The sequence below is a fragment of the Rhinopithecus roxellana genome, chromosome 20 (assembly GCF_007565055.1).
Source record: "Rhinopithecus roxellana isolate Shanxi Qingling chromosome 20, ASM756505v1, whole genome shotgun sequence".
Lineage (NCBI taxonomy): Eukaryota > Metazoa > Chordata > Mammalia > Primates > Cercopithecidae > Rhinopithecus > Rhinopithecus roxellana.
The window spans coordinates 68,020,665-68,038,401 of record NC_044568.1 but is presented as its reverse complement, the minus strand read 5'-3'; the positions used below and the strand labels follow the sequence as shown (position 1 = coordinate 68,038,401).

The following is a 17,737-nucleotide window of genomic DNA, read 5'->3' as shown; positions in this document are numbered from 1 at the left end:
ATCATTTATTTGCTCATAAGCAAGAAAGAGATGTGCCAAGGTGTGAGAGTTTTAGAACAAGACTTAGCCTGTAAGTGGGAGAAGCGGGAGAACTTGGAGGGTGCAGGGGCGCAGGGTGCAGAGCACTGATCAGAGAGGTGCGAGGGAGATGCAGCCACCCCATAAGGACCATGCCCTGTGGGACAGAGGCGCCCAGGTCAGCTGCATGCAGTGCAGAGGGTTCCAGGACCAGGGATCAGCTGTGAGGGACTTGGGTGGGGGGCCTGGCGGGTTGGGGACTGCCCGGCTTCCGTGCTGCACACAGCTGGGAGCAATTATGCCTCTGGTTTGAGCTGTGCTGCTCCCTCCGGGTGGCCACACCACCCCCTCCCTCCGACTGACCAACCAACCAAAGAAGTGCTTCATCTCGAGCTGGAAATGTGTCACACACCTCCCCCGCCCCACCAACAACAAGGAAGGACCCTCTTTGTCCCTTTCCCAGTGACAAGTGTGAGTGAGCTCGGCTTTGGCTGGTTCTTCTCTAACAGGCTGACAACAGGGAGAGAAACTCAGTCCCAGCACCCAGGAGGTGGGAGCCGCGGGGAAAGGACACCGGCTCTCCATGTTTGAATCTGATGGTTCTTTCTTTCTTCTCTGGCAGAGAAGAGACAGGACAATGGACGGGTGTATTACGTGAACCATAACACTCGCACGACCCAGTGGGAGGACCCCCGGACCCAGGGGTAAGGACTTGGGCTGAGAGGGGGGCCGGGCCAGGCTAGGTCTCTGTGCAGCTCCAGCATTAGGCAGGTGGTTTTGGACTGCATCGTCCCAGAGGGCTGCTGTCAGGGACCTGTAGCCACACACAAGTGTCTTGAGACTCTCACTGCACAGATACACTGTTGGCCTGATGACAGCTTAAAAGTAGTTTCCTAAATAGACCTTCCTGGTGGATGGAGGGTGGCCTGGCTGGCGGGTGTTGCTGGTCTCCATACTGATTGTGCAGGCTGCTGATAATTGCAAAAAGGTTGAGGGCATCCTGGTTTCCCAACACCCCAAGTGAAGCCGTGCTGGGCATGCGTGTCTCAGGATTGCTGGTGGCCATTCAGTCCAGTGCCATCCATGCAGGGCTGCATTTTTGGCCATGAGATAATAAATGACCTCTCTGTGCTGCAGAACTGTCCTCACGACTTGGGTCATGCTTCTTGGGTGCATGTCCTCAAGGTCCCTCATGGACTCTGCAGAGACAAAGCCACACTTTGAGGACCCGGCCTCCAACCCCCAAGGTCCAGAAGGTGGGACCAGCCCTTCACCCTTTTCTTCCCATGTTTCCAGGATGATCCAGGAACCAGCTCTGCCCCCAGGATGGGAGATGAAATACACCAGCGAGGGGGTGCGATACTTTGTGGACCACAATACCCGCACCACCACCTTTAAGGATCCTCGCCCAGGGTTTGAGTCGGGGTAAGGACTTTGTGCAGGTAGCAGCAGCGTCCAGGAGCCAAGACCCAGGCCGTCCTTGTTCTGGCTCTGGGAGGCCCAGTTTGGGTGGCCCCTGCGGTGCGTTCTACTGCCCTTAATGCCCTCTAGTGGCCAATGTTGATGTCATATTGAAGGGGATGGGAGGACAGCTTGAGTCTGGGAGTTTGAGACCAGCCTGGACAACATAGTGAGACCCTGTCTCTACAAGAATAAAAAAGATTAACCAGGCTGAGAAAGATGTCAAGACTCCATCTCTACAAAAAATTTAAAAATTAGCTGGATGCGGTGGTGCCTGCCTGTAGTCCCAGCTATGTGGGAGGCTGAGGTGGGAGGATCCCTTGAGCTCAGGAGTTTGAGGCTGCAGTGAGCTATGATGGCACCACTGCACTCCAGCTCAGGTGACAGAGTGAGAGTTTCTAAAAAATAATAATACATGTAAAATTAGCTCGGTGTGGTAGCACACTCCTGTAGTCCTAGCTACTTGGAAGGCTGAGGTGGGAGGATCACTTAAGACCAGGAATTCGAGGCTGCCGTGAGCCATGATCACACCACTGCACTGCAGCCTGGGCGACAGAGCAAAACCTCGTCTCTAGAAAACAAACAAACGAATAAATACGATGGGATGGGGAGGAAGGGACTATCCTGTTTATTCCAAGTGACACGAGTGTTATTTCTCTAAAAACAAGAAGTCTGGCTTTATTTCTAGATTTTCTTTTTTATTCTTCAAGGATCTTAATGACAGTCACTTCCCCGCCTTACATTACTCATCTTTACATTCACATAGCACCAGCTTTCCTTAGGGTTGACAAAGACAAGTTGTTCATTTTCTGAGACATGGCATGAACCGCTGAACACCTTTGCTCTTCCCAGGACGAAGCAAGGCTCCCCTGGTGCTTATGACCGCAGTTTCCGGTGGAAGTATCACCAGTTCCGTTTCCTCTGCCATGTGAGTTCTGGTACTGGGGCTCCCGTGGCAGCTGGGGTTATTGACTTCTTTCGGTGTGAGTTCCCGGCGCAGCAGCAGGTATCGGAATGTTGGTGTCTTAGGTGGGGGCCAGACACTTGTCTAACCCCGAGCTGGCTGTCTCTAGGAAGCGAGTTTTCATTCCTAGGGGACATGCTGTCTCCTCCTGGCCCAGCGGGCTGGGGGCTGCCTGTTCGTACAGACAGGAGAACAGATGATCACTTGAGGCTCAATTTGAAGTTCTTTTCTTTTTTTTTTTTTTTTTTTTTTTTTTTCAGTCAAATGCCCTACCCAGCCATGTGAAGATCAGTGTTTCCAGGCAGACGCTTTTTGAAGATTCCTTCCAACAGGTTAGATCATGGTGCCTGAAACCAGGGCCAGGCCGACGCCCTCCTCCCAGCAGCCCATCTCCTATTGCATGGCCTGTTAAACCCACACTGCAGACTTTCCACGGCATGGGTCTTGGTGACTGTGTCTGCTGGAGAGTAGGCCTTAGAGTCCCGTCCCTCCCGCCCCTGCCTGCTGTGAAAGGGAGAGTGGCAGGCCGGCCCGATGCTCTGTCTTCCAGATCATGAACATGAAACCCTATGACCTACGCCGCCGGCTCTACATCATCATGCGTGGCGAGGAGGGCCTGGACTATGGGGGCATCGCCAGGTGAGCTTGAGTGCCCTGGGAGGCTGCCCTGTACCCCGCTTCCCCAGGCTACAGCGTCCATGGCCAGAAAACTGCCTGTCCCCTACTCATATTCCCTCCCAAAGCTCTCATGCATCTTCAGGAGTGGGCACAGTGTGGCATTCAGAATACGTGAATCCGCTAGGCGCGGTGACTCACGCCTGTAATCCCAGCACTTTGGGAGGCCAAGGCAGGCAGATCACCTGAGGTCGGGAGTTCGAGACCAGCCTGACCAACATGGAGAAACTCCATCTCTACTAAAAATACAAAATTAGCCAGTCGTGGTGGCGCATGCCTGTAATCCCAGCTCATAGTGGAGGCTGAGGCGGGAGACTCGCTCCAACCTGAGAGGCAGGAGGTTGTGGTGAGCCAAGATCGTGCCACTGCACTCCATCCTGGGCAACAAGAGCGAAACTCCATTTCAAAAACAAAACAAAAAACCAAAATACATGAATCCATGTGGCCAGTCTATTGAGCCTGGAACAGGGGCCTGGGGTGCCCTGCTGGGCTGGGTGTTAAGCCTTTAGTAACTGGGTCATGAGACGACGGAGGACTCCCGGGAGGGGCGAAAGCTCAGTACAGTGGCTCTGTTATCTACCAGTGTGTCATGTTTCTGTACTTTAACAACCAGGCCAGCAGCATCTGGGCAGTTGAATATCAGGGCTGTGTGGTCATCCATTAGAGTTGACCCTGGGGTCCCCTCCTCTTAAGGCAGCCAGGGCAGGTGAAGTCAGGTGTCCCCATGTGGATAAGCTGTGTCACGATCCACAGGGCCTTGAGCAGGGCTCAGCTGCATGTCACGTGTCTGGGGTCAGTAACACTGTAATGGCTTATGTTACCCTAAAAAGAGTCCAAAGCATTGTCTTGCCTTTACTCTGGTCCACCCATAAAAGTTAACAGGCCCTCTGGGAAATGCTGCCTCGGACAGCAGGGCAGAAGGACCCCGGCAGAGAGAGGGAGCGCCGTGGCCTGCGGCGACCTCTCTGCTCGAGACCTCTCCCGGTGTGGGCATGTCTTCTCGCTTGGTGTTGGGTTAACTTGCTTCTGGTCCTCTGTTTGGTGTGGCGTGGCCTTCTGCGCTGGCCCCGTGGATGGACAGTTCCTTTTTTCCGTGGTGACCTCCTCTCCAGGCTCTGCTTGGTGGGCTTCTCTGGTGTGGCCGCGCCCTGTGTGTGTCTCTCTCTGTGTCCTGCCAGTGGTTTTACCCTATGGTAGGTTACGTCATGCTGTTCTACCACAGGGTAGAACCACGGACAGGATACCGGGGCACCCTCTGCGTCGAAGGACTCCTCGTCTGCCCAGCCACAAACAGCCCAGTAGCCGGGGACTGGCCCCCTTGCGACGTCCCCTTGCTGGTTTAGCTCAAGCCCAAAAGGACTCTGAATTCATGCCTGAGGCTCGCACCCAGGGCACGGGTGTTGGTTCAGATGAATGCGTGGAAGTGTGGGAACGGGGATGGTGTTGGGGTCTGGGGCTGAAGGGAGGGCAAAGCGCAAGAGTGTGGCATAACTGGTGGGTGTGAGGTTTCTAATCTGAAGGCAGCATGGATTACGTTTTCATGGATCGGGGTTGGGAATGTGGTGCTCTGTATTTACGTTATGTTGCCCACCCAGGTAGAGCGGAAACAGGGTAGTTGCTATTCAACAGAACCTTTGCAGAAAAATTATTGTAATAAACATGCATCATGCCCTTGTGCAGTGCACAGCCTATGCAACTGAGCATGGTGACCCAGGGTACAAGGACTCCCTTTACCATTAGAAGCTCTGGATATTGTGATGTAAAGTCTTGGAACACGTCACCTGGGAGCCGACAGGCACACGTTTTCCCAAACATCATCCTCAAATGCAGTTGCCATTCTGTGTAGGCCTGAGCCCACCCTGTTCACTGACCAGCTGTTCATATAGGTTAGCCCGGGCGCTTGTCACGGGGCTTGACTCCCTGGGACGCGTGTCCCCAGACTACCTGAAACACAACGGTGGAGAGTCACAGCTCCTGTGCAGATGTGCACCAAGGGACCCATTATTCTTGTCTTTTCTTTCTCTTCCCTCACAGAGAGTGGTTTTTCCTCCTGTCTCACGAGGTGCTCAACCCTATGTATTGTTTATTTGAATACGCCGGAAAGAACAATTACTGCCTGCAGATCAACCCTGCCTCCTCCATCAACCCGGACCACCTCACCTACTTCCGCTTTATAGGCAGATTCATCGCCATGGTAAGGGGGCCCCAGGGGTCTGCCTAGTTCCCTCCTCCTCTCTCTCCTCTTCCCTCTCCTGGTGAAGTGTGCCAGGGGCACCAGGGGAATCTGCTGTTTCTCTGAGACCTCCAGGAAGGGGCAGCATTGGAGGAGGCCCTGGGCCTGTTCACCAGGAGGCAGTGTGGCATGAACAGCAGCCCCCGTGGACTGGTGTGCCCTCTCTGGGCCCCACCCTTCGCCCCCATAGAGCTCGTAACCTAAAAATGTAAAAAGCTTGAGAGAATTCTGGAGAAACCAGAGCTTTCTCAGTGGCTGCCCTGCAGGTAGTGAAGAGTTTCCACGCTGCTTGTATAGGACTTGTCGAGAGGGAGCTCAGGGTCTCTGGGCCATAGACTTTACTGAACATTAAATATGTGCTCTGTTGAGGGCCTTGGGATGACAGGGCCAGGTGAAACCATAGCTGCCCACCTGCTGCCTGTCTCTGGGAGGTGACACTGTCACGGCATTTGGGAATGTCCCACTGAGACACTAAGCCTTTTGGAAGGACATTTGGAATCAACACTAGCTTAGAACAAAACCCTAAAGTCTGTGGCCCAGAGACCCTGGGCTCCCTCTCGACAAGTCCTATACAAGCAGCGTGGAAACTCTTCACTACCTGCAGGGCAGCCACTGAGAAAGCTCTGGTTTCTCCAGAATTCTCTCAAGCTTTTTACAATTTTAGGTTACGAGCTCTATGGGGGCGAAGGGTGGGGCCCAGAGAGGGCGCACCAGTCCACGGGGGCTGCTGTTCACACCACGCTGTCTCCTGGTGAACCGTAGGCTGGCTGGTGCAGGGTGTAGGGACAATGTCAGAAAGTGGGCCAGTTCTGGGGAGGGGCTTTCCCAGCATCTGTATTTAACTGGAAAGAAGGACACGGTGTGAATATGGAAAGGGAGGTCCTGCCACGTGCCCCTGTTGAGGGTCTTGGGAGTGTGGAGAACCCGGATGGAGAAGCGGGACCAGCACGGGAGCCACATTCATAGCTTGAGAAGTTTCAGTTCTCACTTTCTTTCGCTTCTTCCCCTGCCTTCCTGAGCTCCCCTCTTAGGAGGACCCAAGTGCCCCAGGAGCCTGTGACTAAATATGGCCCTTCCCATCTTCAGGGAGCTCTTGGCCAAGGTGCTGGGCTCTGGAAGTGGGCACATTCTTCCCAGGTCTAGAGACCCGCCTGGCCCAGCAGCCAACAGGACAGACCGGTAAAACCCTAGACTATTACTCACCATTGGCCGCCAGCTCTCGCTGTCAGCGGTGTCTGCATTATTTTTGGCTGCCTTTGCCACCCACCCTGAGCGCCAGTGAGTCAGGGCTGCCACCTGGAGCTGCTCTGAGCAAGCCTTTTCTGTGAGCGTGGGACAGACCTTTGCTAGGCTGGGAGCCAGCCGGCCAGTGTGAGGGGAAGATGCGGGCCTGGACGTGGGTTCCCGCGCCGGCTGTCTCTGCCCAGTCCCTGCGGTCTGCAGGGCAGGGTGAGAGTCCCTGTGTAGGTGCAAGTCAGGACAAAGGCGTTGTTTGCTCCCGAGGCCCTCCCGCTGCATCCGAGGCAGCCGCTGCTGCGGTTCTGTCGGGGAAGGCGGGTAGCGGTAGCGGAGTTTGATACCGAGTATCCAAGAGCCAGTCTTGGCAGTGCCCGGGGAAGGCCAACGCTCTGTGCTGTGCCTCTTCCTTCCCAGGCGCTGTACCACGGAAAGTTCATCGACACGGGCTTCACCCTCCCTTTCTATAAGCGGATGCTCAACAAGAGGCCAACCCTGAAAGACCTGGAGTCCATCGACCCTGAGTTCTACAACTCCATTGTCTGGATCAAGTGAGCTCCCTCCCCCCTCACCCCACCGCACTGATAGGAGGGACGTCTCTGGGCAGGGAGCAGGTACCGATGGCTTTCATTGTGTCTGCCAGTGAGCTCATTGTCTGCCCCTGAGCTCTTGTTCAGTCTTTAAAAGAGCTAGTGGAGAGGAATGTCCTCTGGGTCCCCCGTGGACAGTTCTAGAATCCTCTCCTTGAGTCAGGGAGCTGTCCCCTGTCACTGTTCAGGATTCTAGGCCACCTGTGAACCCTTGGTATCCCATGGGCAGCAGAGCAGGATCCAGGAAAGACCCTGCCACGATAGACATCTCCCTACTTGGTCTGCTGTGCCCCCAGAGAGAACAACCTGGAAGAATGTGGCCTGGAGCTGTACTTCATCCAGGACATGGAGATCCTGGGCAAGGTGACCACCCACGAACTGAAGGAGGGCGGCGAGAGCATCCGGGTCACGGAGGAGAACAAGGAAGAGTACATCATGTGAGTCTCAGGCGCCGGGGGCTCCACTCCAGGGGCGGTGCGGAGATCTAGTGGGTTGTAGAGCAAGATGGGCCACCACCTTGTGGCCCATCGGTCACTGTGGATGCCATCTCCATCTGCCTCAATGGTGGCTGCTGATGGGCAGTCATGTGATGGCGCGAGCTGGGGGACCAGAGCCGAGGTCCTTAGTTACCGACTCCCGGCTGCGCTTTTTCCCTGTGTGGGAGACTTCAAGCCTCCAGGGTGGAATTTCTTTGAAGTCGCATCAAGCTTAGACGTCTGCATCTTTCTCCAGGCCGAAAGGATCTCTGTGGCCTGCGTGCCTAGACCCACCGTCTCACGTGTGCCCGTTCTCCATGCCTGTTCCTCAGGCCTCTTGGTTTAGTCTTTTTATCTCCACGCTTTCATACGTCTGAGGTTCAGTTGGCGTTGTGGGCAGGGGCAGGAGGAGGCAGTGGTGAGGATGATTTCAAAGACTCCGGTGTCTGGAGGTCACTGTGAGGTTTTTAGGGCTGCACTCTAGGGCCTCCAGCAGGCTGGGTCTGGGTGTGCGAAGTGGGCTCTTCTGATCTGGTGGTCCTGTGTGGTAACGGCCACGCGGCCTGGCCAGGAGCTGCGTCTGAGCAGTGGGTCTCATCCTCCACCTATGGCTGGTCTTTGGTCTCAGGCTGCTGACCGACTGGCGTTTCACCCGAGGCGTGGAAGAGCAGACCAAAGCCTTCCTGGATGGCTTCAACGAGGTGGCCCCGCTGGAGTGGCTGCGCTACTTTGATGAAAAAGAGCTGGAGGTGAGTGTCTGAGGTTGCTGGGACCCTGAGCCCCTGCCTCTGGGGTGATCCTGCTCTGTGATGCGCTCACTGTGCACCCACAGACACTCAGCAATAAAACTCCCACTGCGGCAGGGCAGATGGGTTTGATTTGGGATCTCAGGACCCACCTTTCCCCAGACACTTGTTTCAAGAAAACGGGGACTTACATTACCCATATTATTAACGCTGACACCAGAAATGGCTAGTTGAACATGTCTGGGGCAATGTCATATGCTAGCGAGTGGACGATGCGTGGGGGAGGGGCCTGCCAGGGGTGCTGACTGCTGCCTCTCCCCAGCTGATGCTGTGCGGCATGCAGGAGATAGACATGAGTGACTGGCAGAAGAGCACCATCTACCGGCACTACACCAAGAACAGCAAGCAGATCCAGTGGTTCTGGCAGGTGGGTCCTGGGCCCAGGCCTTGGCAGGGACATCTGGGCCATCAGCCAAAGGAAACGGGTCTTGAGGAGACCTCACAGGCAAGGACCTTCAGCTTTGACCCTGTCCTCACCTCTCACAACTTGCAAAAGGAGACGATAGACCAGCCTTGGGATGAACAGGGACAGTTCCAGCTGAGTGGTGGCCAGTGCATGTGACAGGAGGCCGTCAGTGGTCAGCTTTGGGTCAGCTGGTGTGCAGGGACAGACCTGCAGGCAGACAGCAGCTGCCACTGGTTGAGAGGTCCCCTGCCAGCCAGATGGGACAGGAAGTCAGGGGCTTGGCTCCAGAAAACAGAAAGAGCTGTCATTGTTGTCGTTATGAAGTATAGCATTAAAAAAAATAATGATTACAGATATTCTTAGTATATGTCCGTATGCATATGTATGTATACAAATTTTTTGTGGAGGTGAAATTTCTATAACCTACAATTAACTATTAAATTTTTTTTTTTTTCAATAGAGACAGGGTCTTGCTATGTTGCCCAGCCTGGTCCTGAACTCCTGGGCTCAAGCAGTCCTTCCATCTCACACTCCCAAAGTGCTGGGATTACAGGCATGAGCCACTGTGCCCAACCCATTTAAGTTTTTTAAGATACACAATTCAGTGGCTTTCCACTTTGGGTTCCTTGGCTTCCCATCCAGGCCGAGGTGGGTGGATCACTTGAGGTCAGGAGTTCAAGACCAGCCTGGCCAACATAGTAAAACCCTGTTTCTACTAAAAATACAAAAAATTAGCCAGGTGTGGTGGCGTACACCTGTAATCCCAGCTACTCGGGAGGCCGATGCATGAGAATTGCTTGAACCTGGGCAGTGGAGACTGCAGTGAGCCAAGATTGTGCCGCTGCACTCAGTGAGCCAAGATCGTGCCGCTGCACTCCAGCCCAGGCGAGAGAGTAGGGGCTTCCAGTACATTCACAGTGTTGTGCACCTGTCACCACTATCGAATTTTGGGACATTTCATCTCCCCAAAAACCTTATACCCATGAAGTGGTCACTCCCATATTTAGTCATTTCTGAAAGCAGAACTTGGATGGGAAGAGAATACTTGGTGTCCCTGAGACCCAGAGATGTCCCATGGACGGGTGGGAATCTTCTGCAGACACAGCCTCTTAGCGGAAGCACTTCCGGGCTTGCTCAGGTTGGAGGCTGTCATCCCCTGGCCAACCTGGCTTTGTGTCCTCAGCCCCAAAGAGGGGCCCCGCCGAGCTGGAGAGCTCCACATTCAGGCTAAGTACTGGGCCCATGGGTCGCCTGACTGTGCCTTGACTTGCGGACTTCCAGGTGGTGAAGGAGATGGACAATGAGAAGAGGATCCGGCTGCTGCAGTTTGTCACCGGGACCTGCCGCCTGCCCGTTGGGGGATTTGCTGAACTCATCGGTACGTTTTCTCTCGCCCTCTGGTGTCCTGGCTGGCAGTGAGGACAGCTCAGAGGGAGGGGAACCCTAGTCTCTTCCTGGAAGCACGTCAGTGGGATGGAGAAGAGCTGAGGCCTCTGTGTCCTGGGGCCGAGCCCATCTGTGGGTGGAGCTGGAGGGTCCTGCTTTGCTCTGTTGACGTGGGTGTGTTTTACCTTGGATCACAGGCAGCAATGGACCACAGAAGTTTTGCATTGACAAAGTTGGCAAGGAAACCTGGCTGCCCAGAAGCCACACCTGGTGAGCCCGCTAGTTTTAGTGGGACGTCGGGGGGCCTCAGTCCCGATGAGCTCCTGGCACAGCCCAGTGGGTGTAGCAGCTTCTTAGCCTGGAGTCTGGCAGCTTTTGTGTGGCCCTGGGGTGTTGGTTTGGAGAGATGGGGCTGTGATGGGCATCTTATCTGCTGGGTTTTACATATGAAGCGCTTCTGTTCCAGTAGTCCAAGAGCTACTGCCCTAAGTGTCCCCCCAACCAATTTCCAGCTGTCCTGGCCCCTCCTTAACACCCCATGGTCCGGGCACCTGCAGTGTGAAGGCCTGACTGGCAGCCCCTGAGCCCTAGCCAGTGTGGCGCAAGCCCTGTGGCCCTGCTGCAGGCAGGCAGGGTGGGGCTGTCAGAGCCCTGGCCTCCCGGGGCTGACTGTCGTGCTTCCCCGCTCTCGATAGCTTCAACCGTCTGGATCTTCCTCCCTACAAGAGCTACGAACAGCTGAGAGAGAAGCTGCTGTATGCCATTGAGGAGACCGAGGGCTTTGGACAGGAGTAACTGCGGCCGCCCCCCCACTACCCCCAGTGCACACATAGTCCTGAGTCCTCCCTGCCTGAGAGGCCACCGGCCCTGCAGCCCTTGGGAGGCCCCCGTGGATGTGGCCCTGTGTGGGACGACACCGTCATCTCACTTCTGGCAGAAGAGCCTGATCCCAGGAGGCCCTGCAGTTCCCCCTACCCGTGGATGGCAGTCTGGAATAAAGCCCCCTAGTTGCCTTTGGCCCCACCTTCGCAAAGTTCCAGAGGGGTGACCCTCTCTGCAAAACTCTCCCCCGTCCTCCAGACCCCACCCTGGGTGTGTGTGTGTGCAAGGGAAGGTGTTGCATCCCCAGGGGCTGCCACAGAGGCCGGAGACCTCCTGGACTAGTTCGGCCAGGAGACTGGCTCCTGGGGGTGGGGTGGGCTGTTCTGGACTGAGAGCCACGGGTCTTTGCCCGCAAAGGAGGTTCTGCCTGTAAAGCCTCTCTGATGATCGAGATGAAGTGAAGGTCTGAGGGAGACGGCCCTGGGGCGAGGTCATCTCCGCCTGCCTCCCTAGCAGGCAGCAGCGATGGAGGCTGAGTCGCAGGACGCATGCTGGCCAATTAATTCATTCTCAGCAAATGAAGGTTTGTCTAAGCTGCCTGGGTATCCATGGGACAGAAACAGCAGACTCCCTCAGACTTTCTTTTTCCATTTATAAACTGGAAGCGGTTGTGTTGTAGGGTTGCAGTTTTTTTTGTTACGCTGCTGTCACTTTCTGTCCAGGAGCTGGCACCCCAGGTGTTCTGAGACCTTGAGGGACCCAGGCCTTTGGGTCCACGAGTTCCCCAAACAGCCATGCCTCTCAAGAACCTGCCTGGCGGTTCCGTGAGCTCAGGCGGGCCTGACCCGGCAGCGCAGCCTGGCAGGGACCTCGTCCCCGAGCCTGGCAGAGTGGGAGGGGTTGAGGTCCCGAGTGCTCCTAGCCTTGCCGCCTTCAATAGAGAAGAAATCCCTTTGCTAGATAGGGTCCCCCAGGCAGTCCCCAGTGGCAGGACACAGGGGTCCGGCTGTGGAGCTCTCCTGCCAGCCCTTGGAGCTCCAGGCGGGCCTGCTGGTCCCCTGTTCAGAATGGAGTGCGGCCCGGCCAGCGGAAAGTGTCCATTCTGTGCAGGTGCTTCATCTGCACACAGGACGTGGAAACCAGCAGAAAGGCCCTGCCCTGCTGCATAGCCCGGTCTGATTTCTGCAGTTCCCACCAGCCTCCAACCCGGGGACTCTGCCATAATTGGAATCTTCACAGGTCACATTGAAATCTTGAAGGTGACCATGCCCCCCCAGGATGCTGGGGCAGTAATCATGGCAGACTCCTGGCCCGGGCCCCCAGGATTCTAGGACCCCAGGCAGCCCTTGGACTGGTCCCGGGTGCCTTCCAAGCACAGTCTCCATGCTCCCAGATTCTCGACCTTTCCCTGGCTGGGGAGGTGCAGCCTGCGTCTGCCTGTGTCGTGTGTGCTGATTTGAGTGGCTCATCTTGCCACAGCGCAACCTCTTCTGTCCCTTTCAGTCATTTGCCGTATTTCCCTGCGGCACGTCACCACGGAAGCCGCTCCAGGGTGGGTCAGGGTGCAAGCTGCTGGTGAGGTTTGGAAACATCAGGCTCACGGGTGTTCATGTGTGTTCGTGCGTGTGTGCGCATACGTGTATATAACTGAGGTGTCTGTACGGAATGCCCTTTGCTAGCCATGGGCTGGTCACCAGACTATTTTGTAATACCCGCCCCCTGCCTCAATATTGCCAGTTTCTTGTGCAATAAACAATCAGCAGCTGTGGGTGGTGTTGGTGTGGATGTTTACAAACCTACGGTCCCCTAGTCAAGAGGACTCTGGTCCTCACAGACCCTCCAGGCCTGGATAGGGGTGGAAATTCCCTGACCTCGCTGGTTTTGAGAACCCTGTGTGTCATGGACCGAGGCAGCCCCCAACTTCTGGGTTGGGCAGCTGAGTCCTGGCCCAGGGATCACCAGCTTCAGCCCCTGGTCGGCCACCTCACTGCACCCTTTTCGCACCCTCTGCCTCGACCCGGGGTCTCCAAGCAGTTGCTGTGGGGTGCAGAACAGTAACAGCTGCAGGTTGGGGCTTCCGAAACTGGCTTGCAGGGAGAGTGTTCTAGGCAGTCATTCATTCAGGAAATACTCAGGTTTCACAAGTTCCACGATGGTCGATGGTCGAGGGACTCTGTGATCTTGACCTCAGGGTCATGTAAGGGCTTGCCACCCACTTTTTTTGGTTTTGATAGATCACCATGCTGATGGGTCTTGATGCATTTGACAAGGAAGTGACTTTGTCATGGACCAAGCAGGGCCCCGACCGTGCCTCCGATGCTCAGCGGGGCAGAGGTGTTCAGAGCGGGCTCCCTCCTGGGTTCGTCAGCTGGACTCACTGTGCCCGGCTCCAAAACCTTATTTTCAGGCAACAGGCCAAGGCTGTACTCTGACAGAATTATTGGAAAAGGTCCAGATGTCTCATGATAAATTCAAATAAGACATGCCCCAGTGGAAATCGTTCCCCCAACCCTTGTCCCCAGAGGGACCTACCGTTCGCAGTTGGCAGTGGCATTTCCAGACGCTTCTGTGTGGGTGGGCACATCGTTTACACAGAGGATTTTTAAATATGCCAAAAACGGAATATTGTACACACTGCGCAACTCACTGTTTTCATTAAATGAGATGTTGTGGACCCCTTTCCATGTTCGTCGATGTAGATACTAAATTCTTCAGCCACTGTGTGACATGCCGTATTCTTGCAGTTCTGTAGTATGCTCATCTCCTTCCTAAAGGGGGTGGCACTTGTGTCCCACAGTTTGCTGGTGGCTGTGGAGCTCTGGGAAACTGCCCTCGGGCAGGTCTGTGTGCTGCTGCTGCTGCTGCTGCTCCTCTGCTAGGGGGCGGTCCTAGAAGTTGGATTGTTGATCATGCATCTTTATTTTTATTTAAAAATTTGGTGAAGGTTCAGTTGAAAGATGCAAAGGACCTGCTGTGTAAGGCCTCCCTTACTCTTCCGTCCCTCGGCCACCCTGATCCCTTCCCGGAGGCAACCATCGCTGCTGGCTTCTCTCGGATCTTTCCAGATATACTTTAGAAATCCCACCGGGGGCAGGTGTGGTGGCTCACATCTGTAATCCCAGCACTTTGGGGATTTTTAGTAGACATAAGGTTTCGCCATGTTGGCCAGGCTGGTCTCAAACTACTGACCTCAGGTGATCCTCCCACCTCAGCTTCCCAAAGTGCTGGGATTACAGGCATGAGCCACTGCGACTGACTGTTGTTGCTTCATTTCGTTTTTTATTGTGGTAAAATACACATAATACACAACTTACTATCTTAATCATTTTTAAGTGCACAATTCAGTGGCATTAAATACATTCATAATGTTGTGTATCCATCATCACCATCCATCTCCAGAACTCTCTTCATCTTGCAAAATGGAAACTGACCCTCCATTCCTCTTCCCTACAGCCCCTGGTAATCACCATTCTCCTTTCTGTCCCTTTGATTGTGACTCCTGTTAACTACCTCCTTATGAGTGGAATCATATAGCACTTGTCTTTTCGTGATTGGCTTATTTCACTTAACATAATGTCCTCGGCCGGGCGCGGTGGCTCAAGCCTGTAATCCCAGCACTTTGGGAGGCCGAGACGGGCGGATCATGAGGTCAGGAGATCGAGACCATCCTGGCTAATACGGTGAAACCCCGTCTCTACTAAAAAATACAAAAAACTAGCCGGGCGACGAGGCGGGCGCCTGTAGTCCCAGCTACTTGGGAGGCTGAGACAGGAGAATGGCGTGAACCCGGGAGGCGGAGCTTGCAGTGAGCTGAGAGCCGGCCACTGCACTCCAGCCTGGGCGGCAGAGCAAGACTCCGTCTCAAAAAAAAAAAAAAAAAAAAAAAAAAAAAAAAAAAAAAAAAAAAACATAATGTCCTCAAGGTTCATCCATGGGTCAGAATTCCCTTTTTAAGGCTGAAAAATATTCCATTGTATCTTTTTTCTTCTCTGTTCATCCCTTGGTGTACACTTGTGTTACTTCCATGTTTTAGCCACTGTGGACAGCGCTGCTGTGAACACACATGGACAAATACCCCTGAGACCTTGCTTTCAGTTCTTTTGGGGATATACTCAGAAGTGAAATTTCTGGGCTGGGTGCATTGGCTCAAGCCTGTAATCCTAGCACTTTGGGAGGCCGAGGTGGGCAGATACCTGAGGCCAGGAGTTTGAGACCAGCCTGGCCAACATGGCGAAACCCTGTCTCTAGTAAGCATACAAAAATTAGCCGGGTGTGATGGCAGGTGCCTGTAATCCCAGCTACCCAGGAGGCTGAGGCAGGAGAATCACTTTGAACCTGGAAGGCAGAGGAGCAACCTCCGCCTCCTGGGTTCAAGTAATTTTCCTGCCTCAGCCTCCTGAGTAGCTGGGACTACAGGCACACACCACCACACCCAGCTAATTTTTGTATTTTTAGTAGAGATGGGGTTTCACCATGTTGGCCAGGATGGTCTCAATATCTTGACCTCATGATCTGCCCACCTCGGCCTCCCAAAGTGCTGGGATTACAGGCGTGAGCCACCAGGCCCGGCCGGTAATTCTATTTTTTATGTATTTTTTAGAAACAGAGTTTCATGCTGTCACTCAGGCTGGCGTGCAGTGGCATGATCATAGCTCACTGCAGCCTTGCACTCCTGGCTTCAAGTGATTCTCCTGCCTCAGCCTCCTGAGTAGCTGGGACCACAGGTGTGATGCCACCATGCTTGACTGCTTTTTTATTTTTTGTAGAAATGGGATCTTCCTATGTTGCCTAGACTGGTCTCAAACTCCTGGCTTCAAGTGATCCTCCTGCCTTAGCCTCTCAAAGTGTTGGGATTACAGGTGTGAGCCACCACACGCAGCATCATTCTATTTGTAATTTTTTGAGGCACTTCCATAGTGTTTTCTACAGTAGTGGTACCATTTTACATTCTCACCAACAAGGCATCCTCACCAACATTCGTTCTTTTCTTGTTTTTATTTTTAATAGTAGCTCTCCTAATGGGTGTGAGGTGATATCTCATTGTAGCTTTGACTTGCATTTCTCTAATGATGTTGGGCATCTTATCATGTACTTATTGGTCAAATGTATATCTTCTTTGGAGAATTGTGTATTCCAGTCCTTTGTGATCATGGTTTTCTTTTTGATGCTTGCTATAATTTTGGTCTCTTTAGTTGGACTCTGGTGCCATCTTTCTCAGTATATTTGATGGTCTACCACGGGGGTTCCCAACCCCTGAGCCACAGACCGTTGTGGGTCCATGGTCTGTTAGGAACTGGCCTGCACAGCAGGAGGTGAGCAGCAGTTGAGTGAGCGAAACTCCATCTGTATTTACAGCTGCTGCCCATTGCTGACATTAGCACCTGAGCTCTGCCTCCTGTCAGATTAGCAGCCTCCTTAGATTCTCAGATGGGAGCATGAACCCAATTGTGAATTGTGCGTGTGTGGGATCTAGGTTGCACGCCCCTTATAAGAATCTAGTGCGGGGCCGGGCGCGGTGGCTCAAGCCTGTAATCCCAGCACTTTGGGAGGCCGAGACGGGCGGATCACGAGGTCAGGAGATCGAGACTATCCTGGCTAAGACGGTGAAACCCCATCTCTACTAAAAAAATACAAAAAACTAGCCGGGCGAGGTGGCGGGCGCCTGTAGTCCCAGCTACTCGGGAGGCTGAGGCAGGAGAATGGCGTGAACCCGGAAGGCGGAGCTTGCAGTGAGCTGAGATCCGGCCACTGCACTCCAGTTCGGGCGACAGAGCAAGACTCCGTCTCAAAAAAAAAAAAAAAAAAAAAAAAAAAAAGAATCTAGTGCCTGATGATCTGAGGTGGAACAGTTTCATCCGGAAACCATACCCCCATCCCAGTCTGTGGAAAAACCGTCTTCCATGAAATCAACTGGTCCCTGGTGCCAAAAAGGTTGGGGACCACTGGCTTACAAGATACTCTATTCCCAGCTTTAGTTCTCTTGCCCAAAACATAGAATTAACTACTCTACTAGCTGCGTTTGTTCTTTTGATGTAAAAAAAAAAAAAATGATTTGAATTCAAAACATGGGGTTCTGTCAAAATAGCACAGTGAATTCATGATTTGATCACATCTCTGCTCCAAATAAACAAACTACAAGAAGAGAGAGAAAAAAAAGAACTGGTTCAAAAGCAAGATAAAGAATTCCACAGGCCAGAAACAGAGCAAAAACACAAAACGTGGGGCGAGAATGAAGCTGTGGGCTTGTTGCGTGCTTGCATTGCCTGGCAATGGGGCTGAGAGTTCAGCTGCTGAGGGGTGAAGGGGTCTGAATAAACTCCAGCATAGAGGGGACAGGGCCAGCTTGCTGTTTCCTCCCGTTTCATGTGAACCAGCAGAGACAAAGGCAAACTGCCGCTGCTGTGTACCTGGGCTATGGCTTTGAGAACAAATGACTAAAGAGATGGAAACTCACCTAGCCAAACCCACTTCATGGGTTCTGAACAGGGTCTGTGTGATCTTCCTAGGTCACCCAGGCCAGGGTCCCAAACTGCCATTCGCAGATCAGACCCTCAAAGTGTGGGTGCCCAGACGGACAGGAACAGGTAGCCGCAGAAGCATTAGGCAGGGAAGAGCGTGGGAGCCCAGGAGAGCCGGCGAAGGAGCAGCTCCCTAGTCAACATCT

The 17,737-nt window shown here is 53.8% G+C and overlaps 1 protein-coding gene across 2 annotated transcripts in view; it reads left to right on the top strand.

Moving 5' to 3' along the window:
• WWP2 (WW domain containing E3 ubiquitin protein ligase 2) overlaps positions 1 to 12,841 on the top strand; it is a 181,387-nt gene extending 168,546 nt beyond the window's left edge. For both annotated transcript variants that reach the window (XM_030924577.1, XM_030924578.1), the window contains exons 12-24: positions 641 to 722; positions 1,315 to 1,443; positions 2,332 to 2,407; positions 2,704 to 2,775; positions 2,994 to 3,082; positions 5,153 to 5,312; positions 7,005 to 7,138; positions 7,474 to 7,614; positions 8,282 to 8,402; positions 8,722 to 8,826; positions 10,147 to 10,243; positions 10,449 to 10,521; positions 10,947 to 12,841. In XM_030924577.1, the coding sequence (XP_030780437.1) occupies positions 641 to 722; positions 1,315 to 1,443; positions 2,332 to 2,407; positions 2,704 to 2,775; positions 2,994 to 3,082; positions 5,153 to 5,312; positions 7,005 to 7,138; positions 7,474 to 7,614; positions 8,282 to 8,402; positions 8,722 to 8,826; positions 10,147 to 10,243; positions 10,449 to 10,521; positions 10,947 to 11,046 (1,379 nt within the window). In that variant the 3' untranslated portion in view covers positions 11,047 to 12,841. The remainder of the gene's footprint in view (positions 1 to 640; positions 723 to 1,314; positions 1,444 to 2,331; positions 2,408 to 2,703; positions 2,776 to 2,993; positions 3,083 to 5,152; positions 5,313 to 7,004; positions 7,139 to 7,473; positions 7,615 to 8,281; positions 8,403 to 8,721; positions 8,827 to 10,146; positions 10,244 to 10,448; positions 10,522 to 10,946) is intronic.
• Positions 12,842 to 17,737: the final 4,896 nt, after the last annotated feature.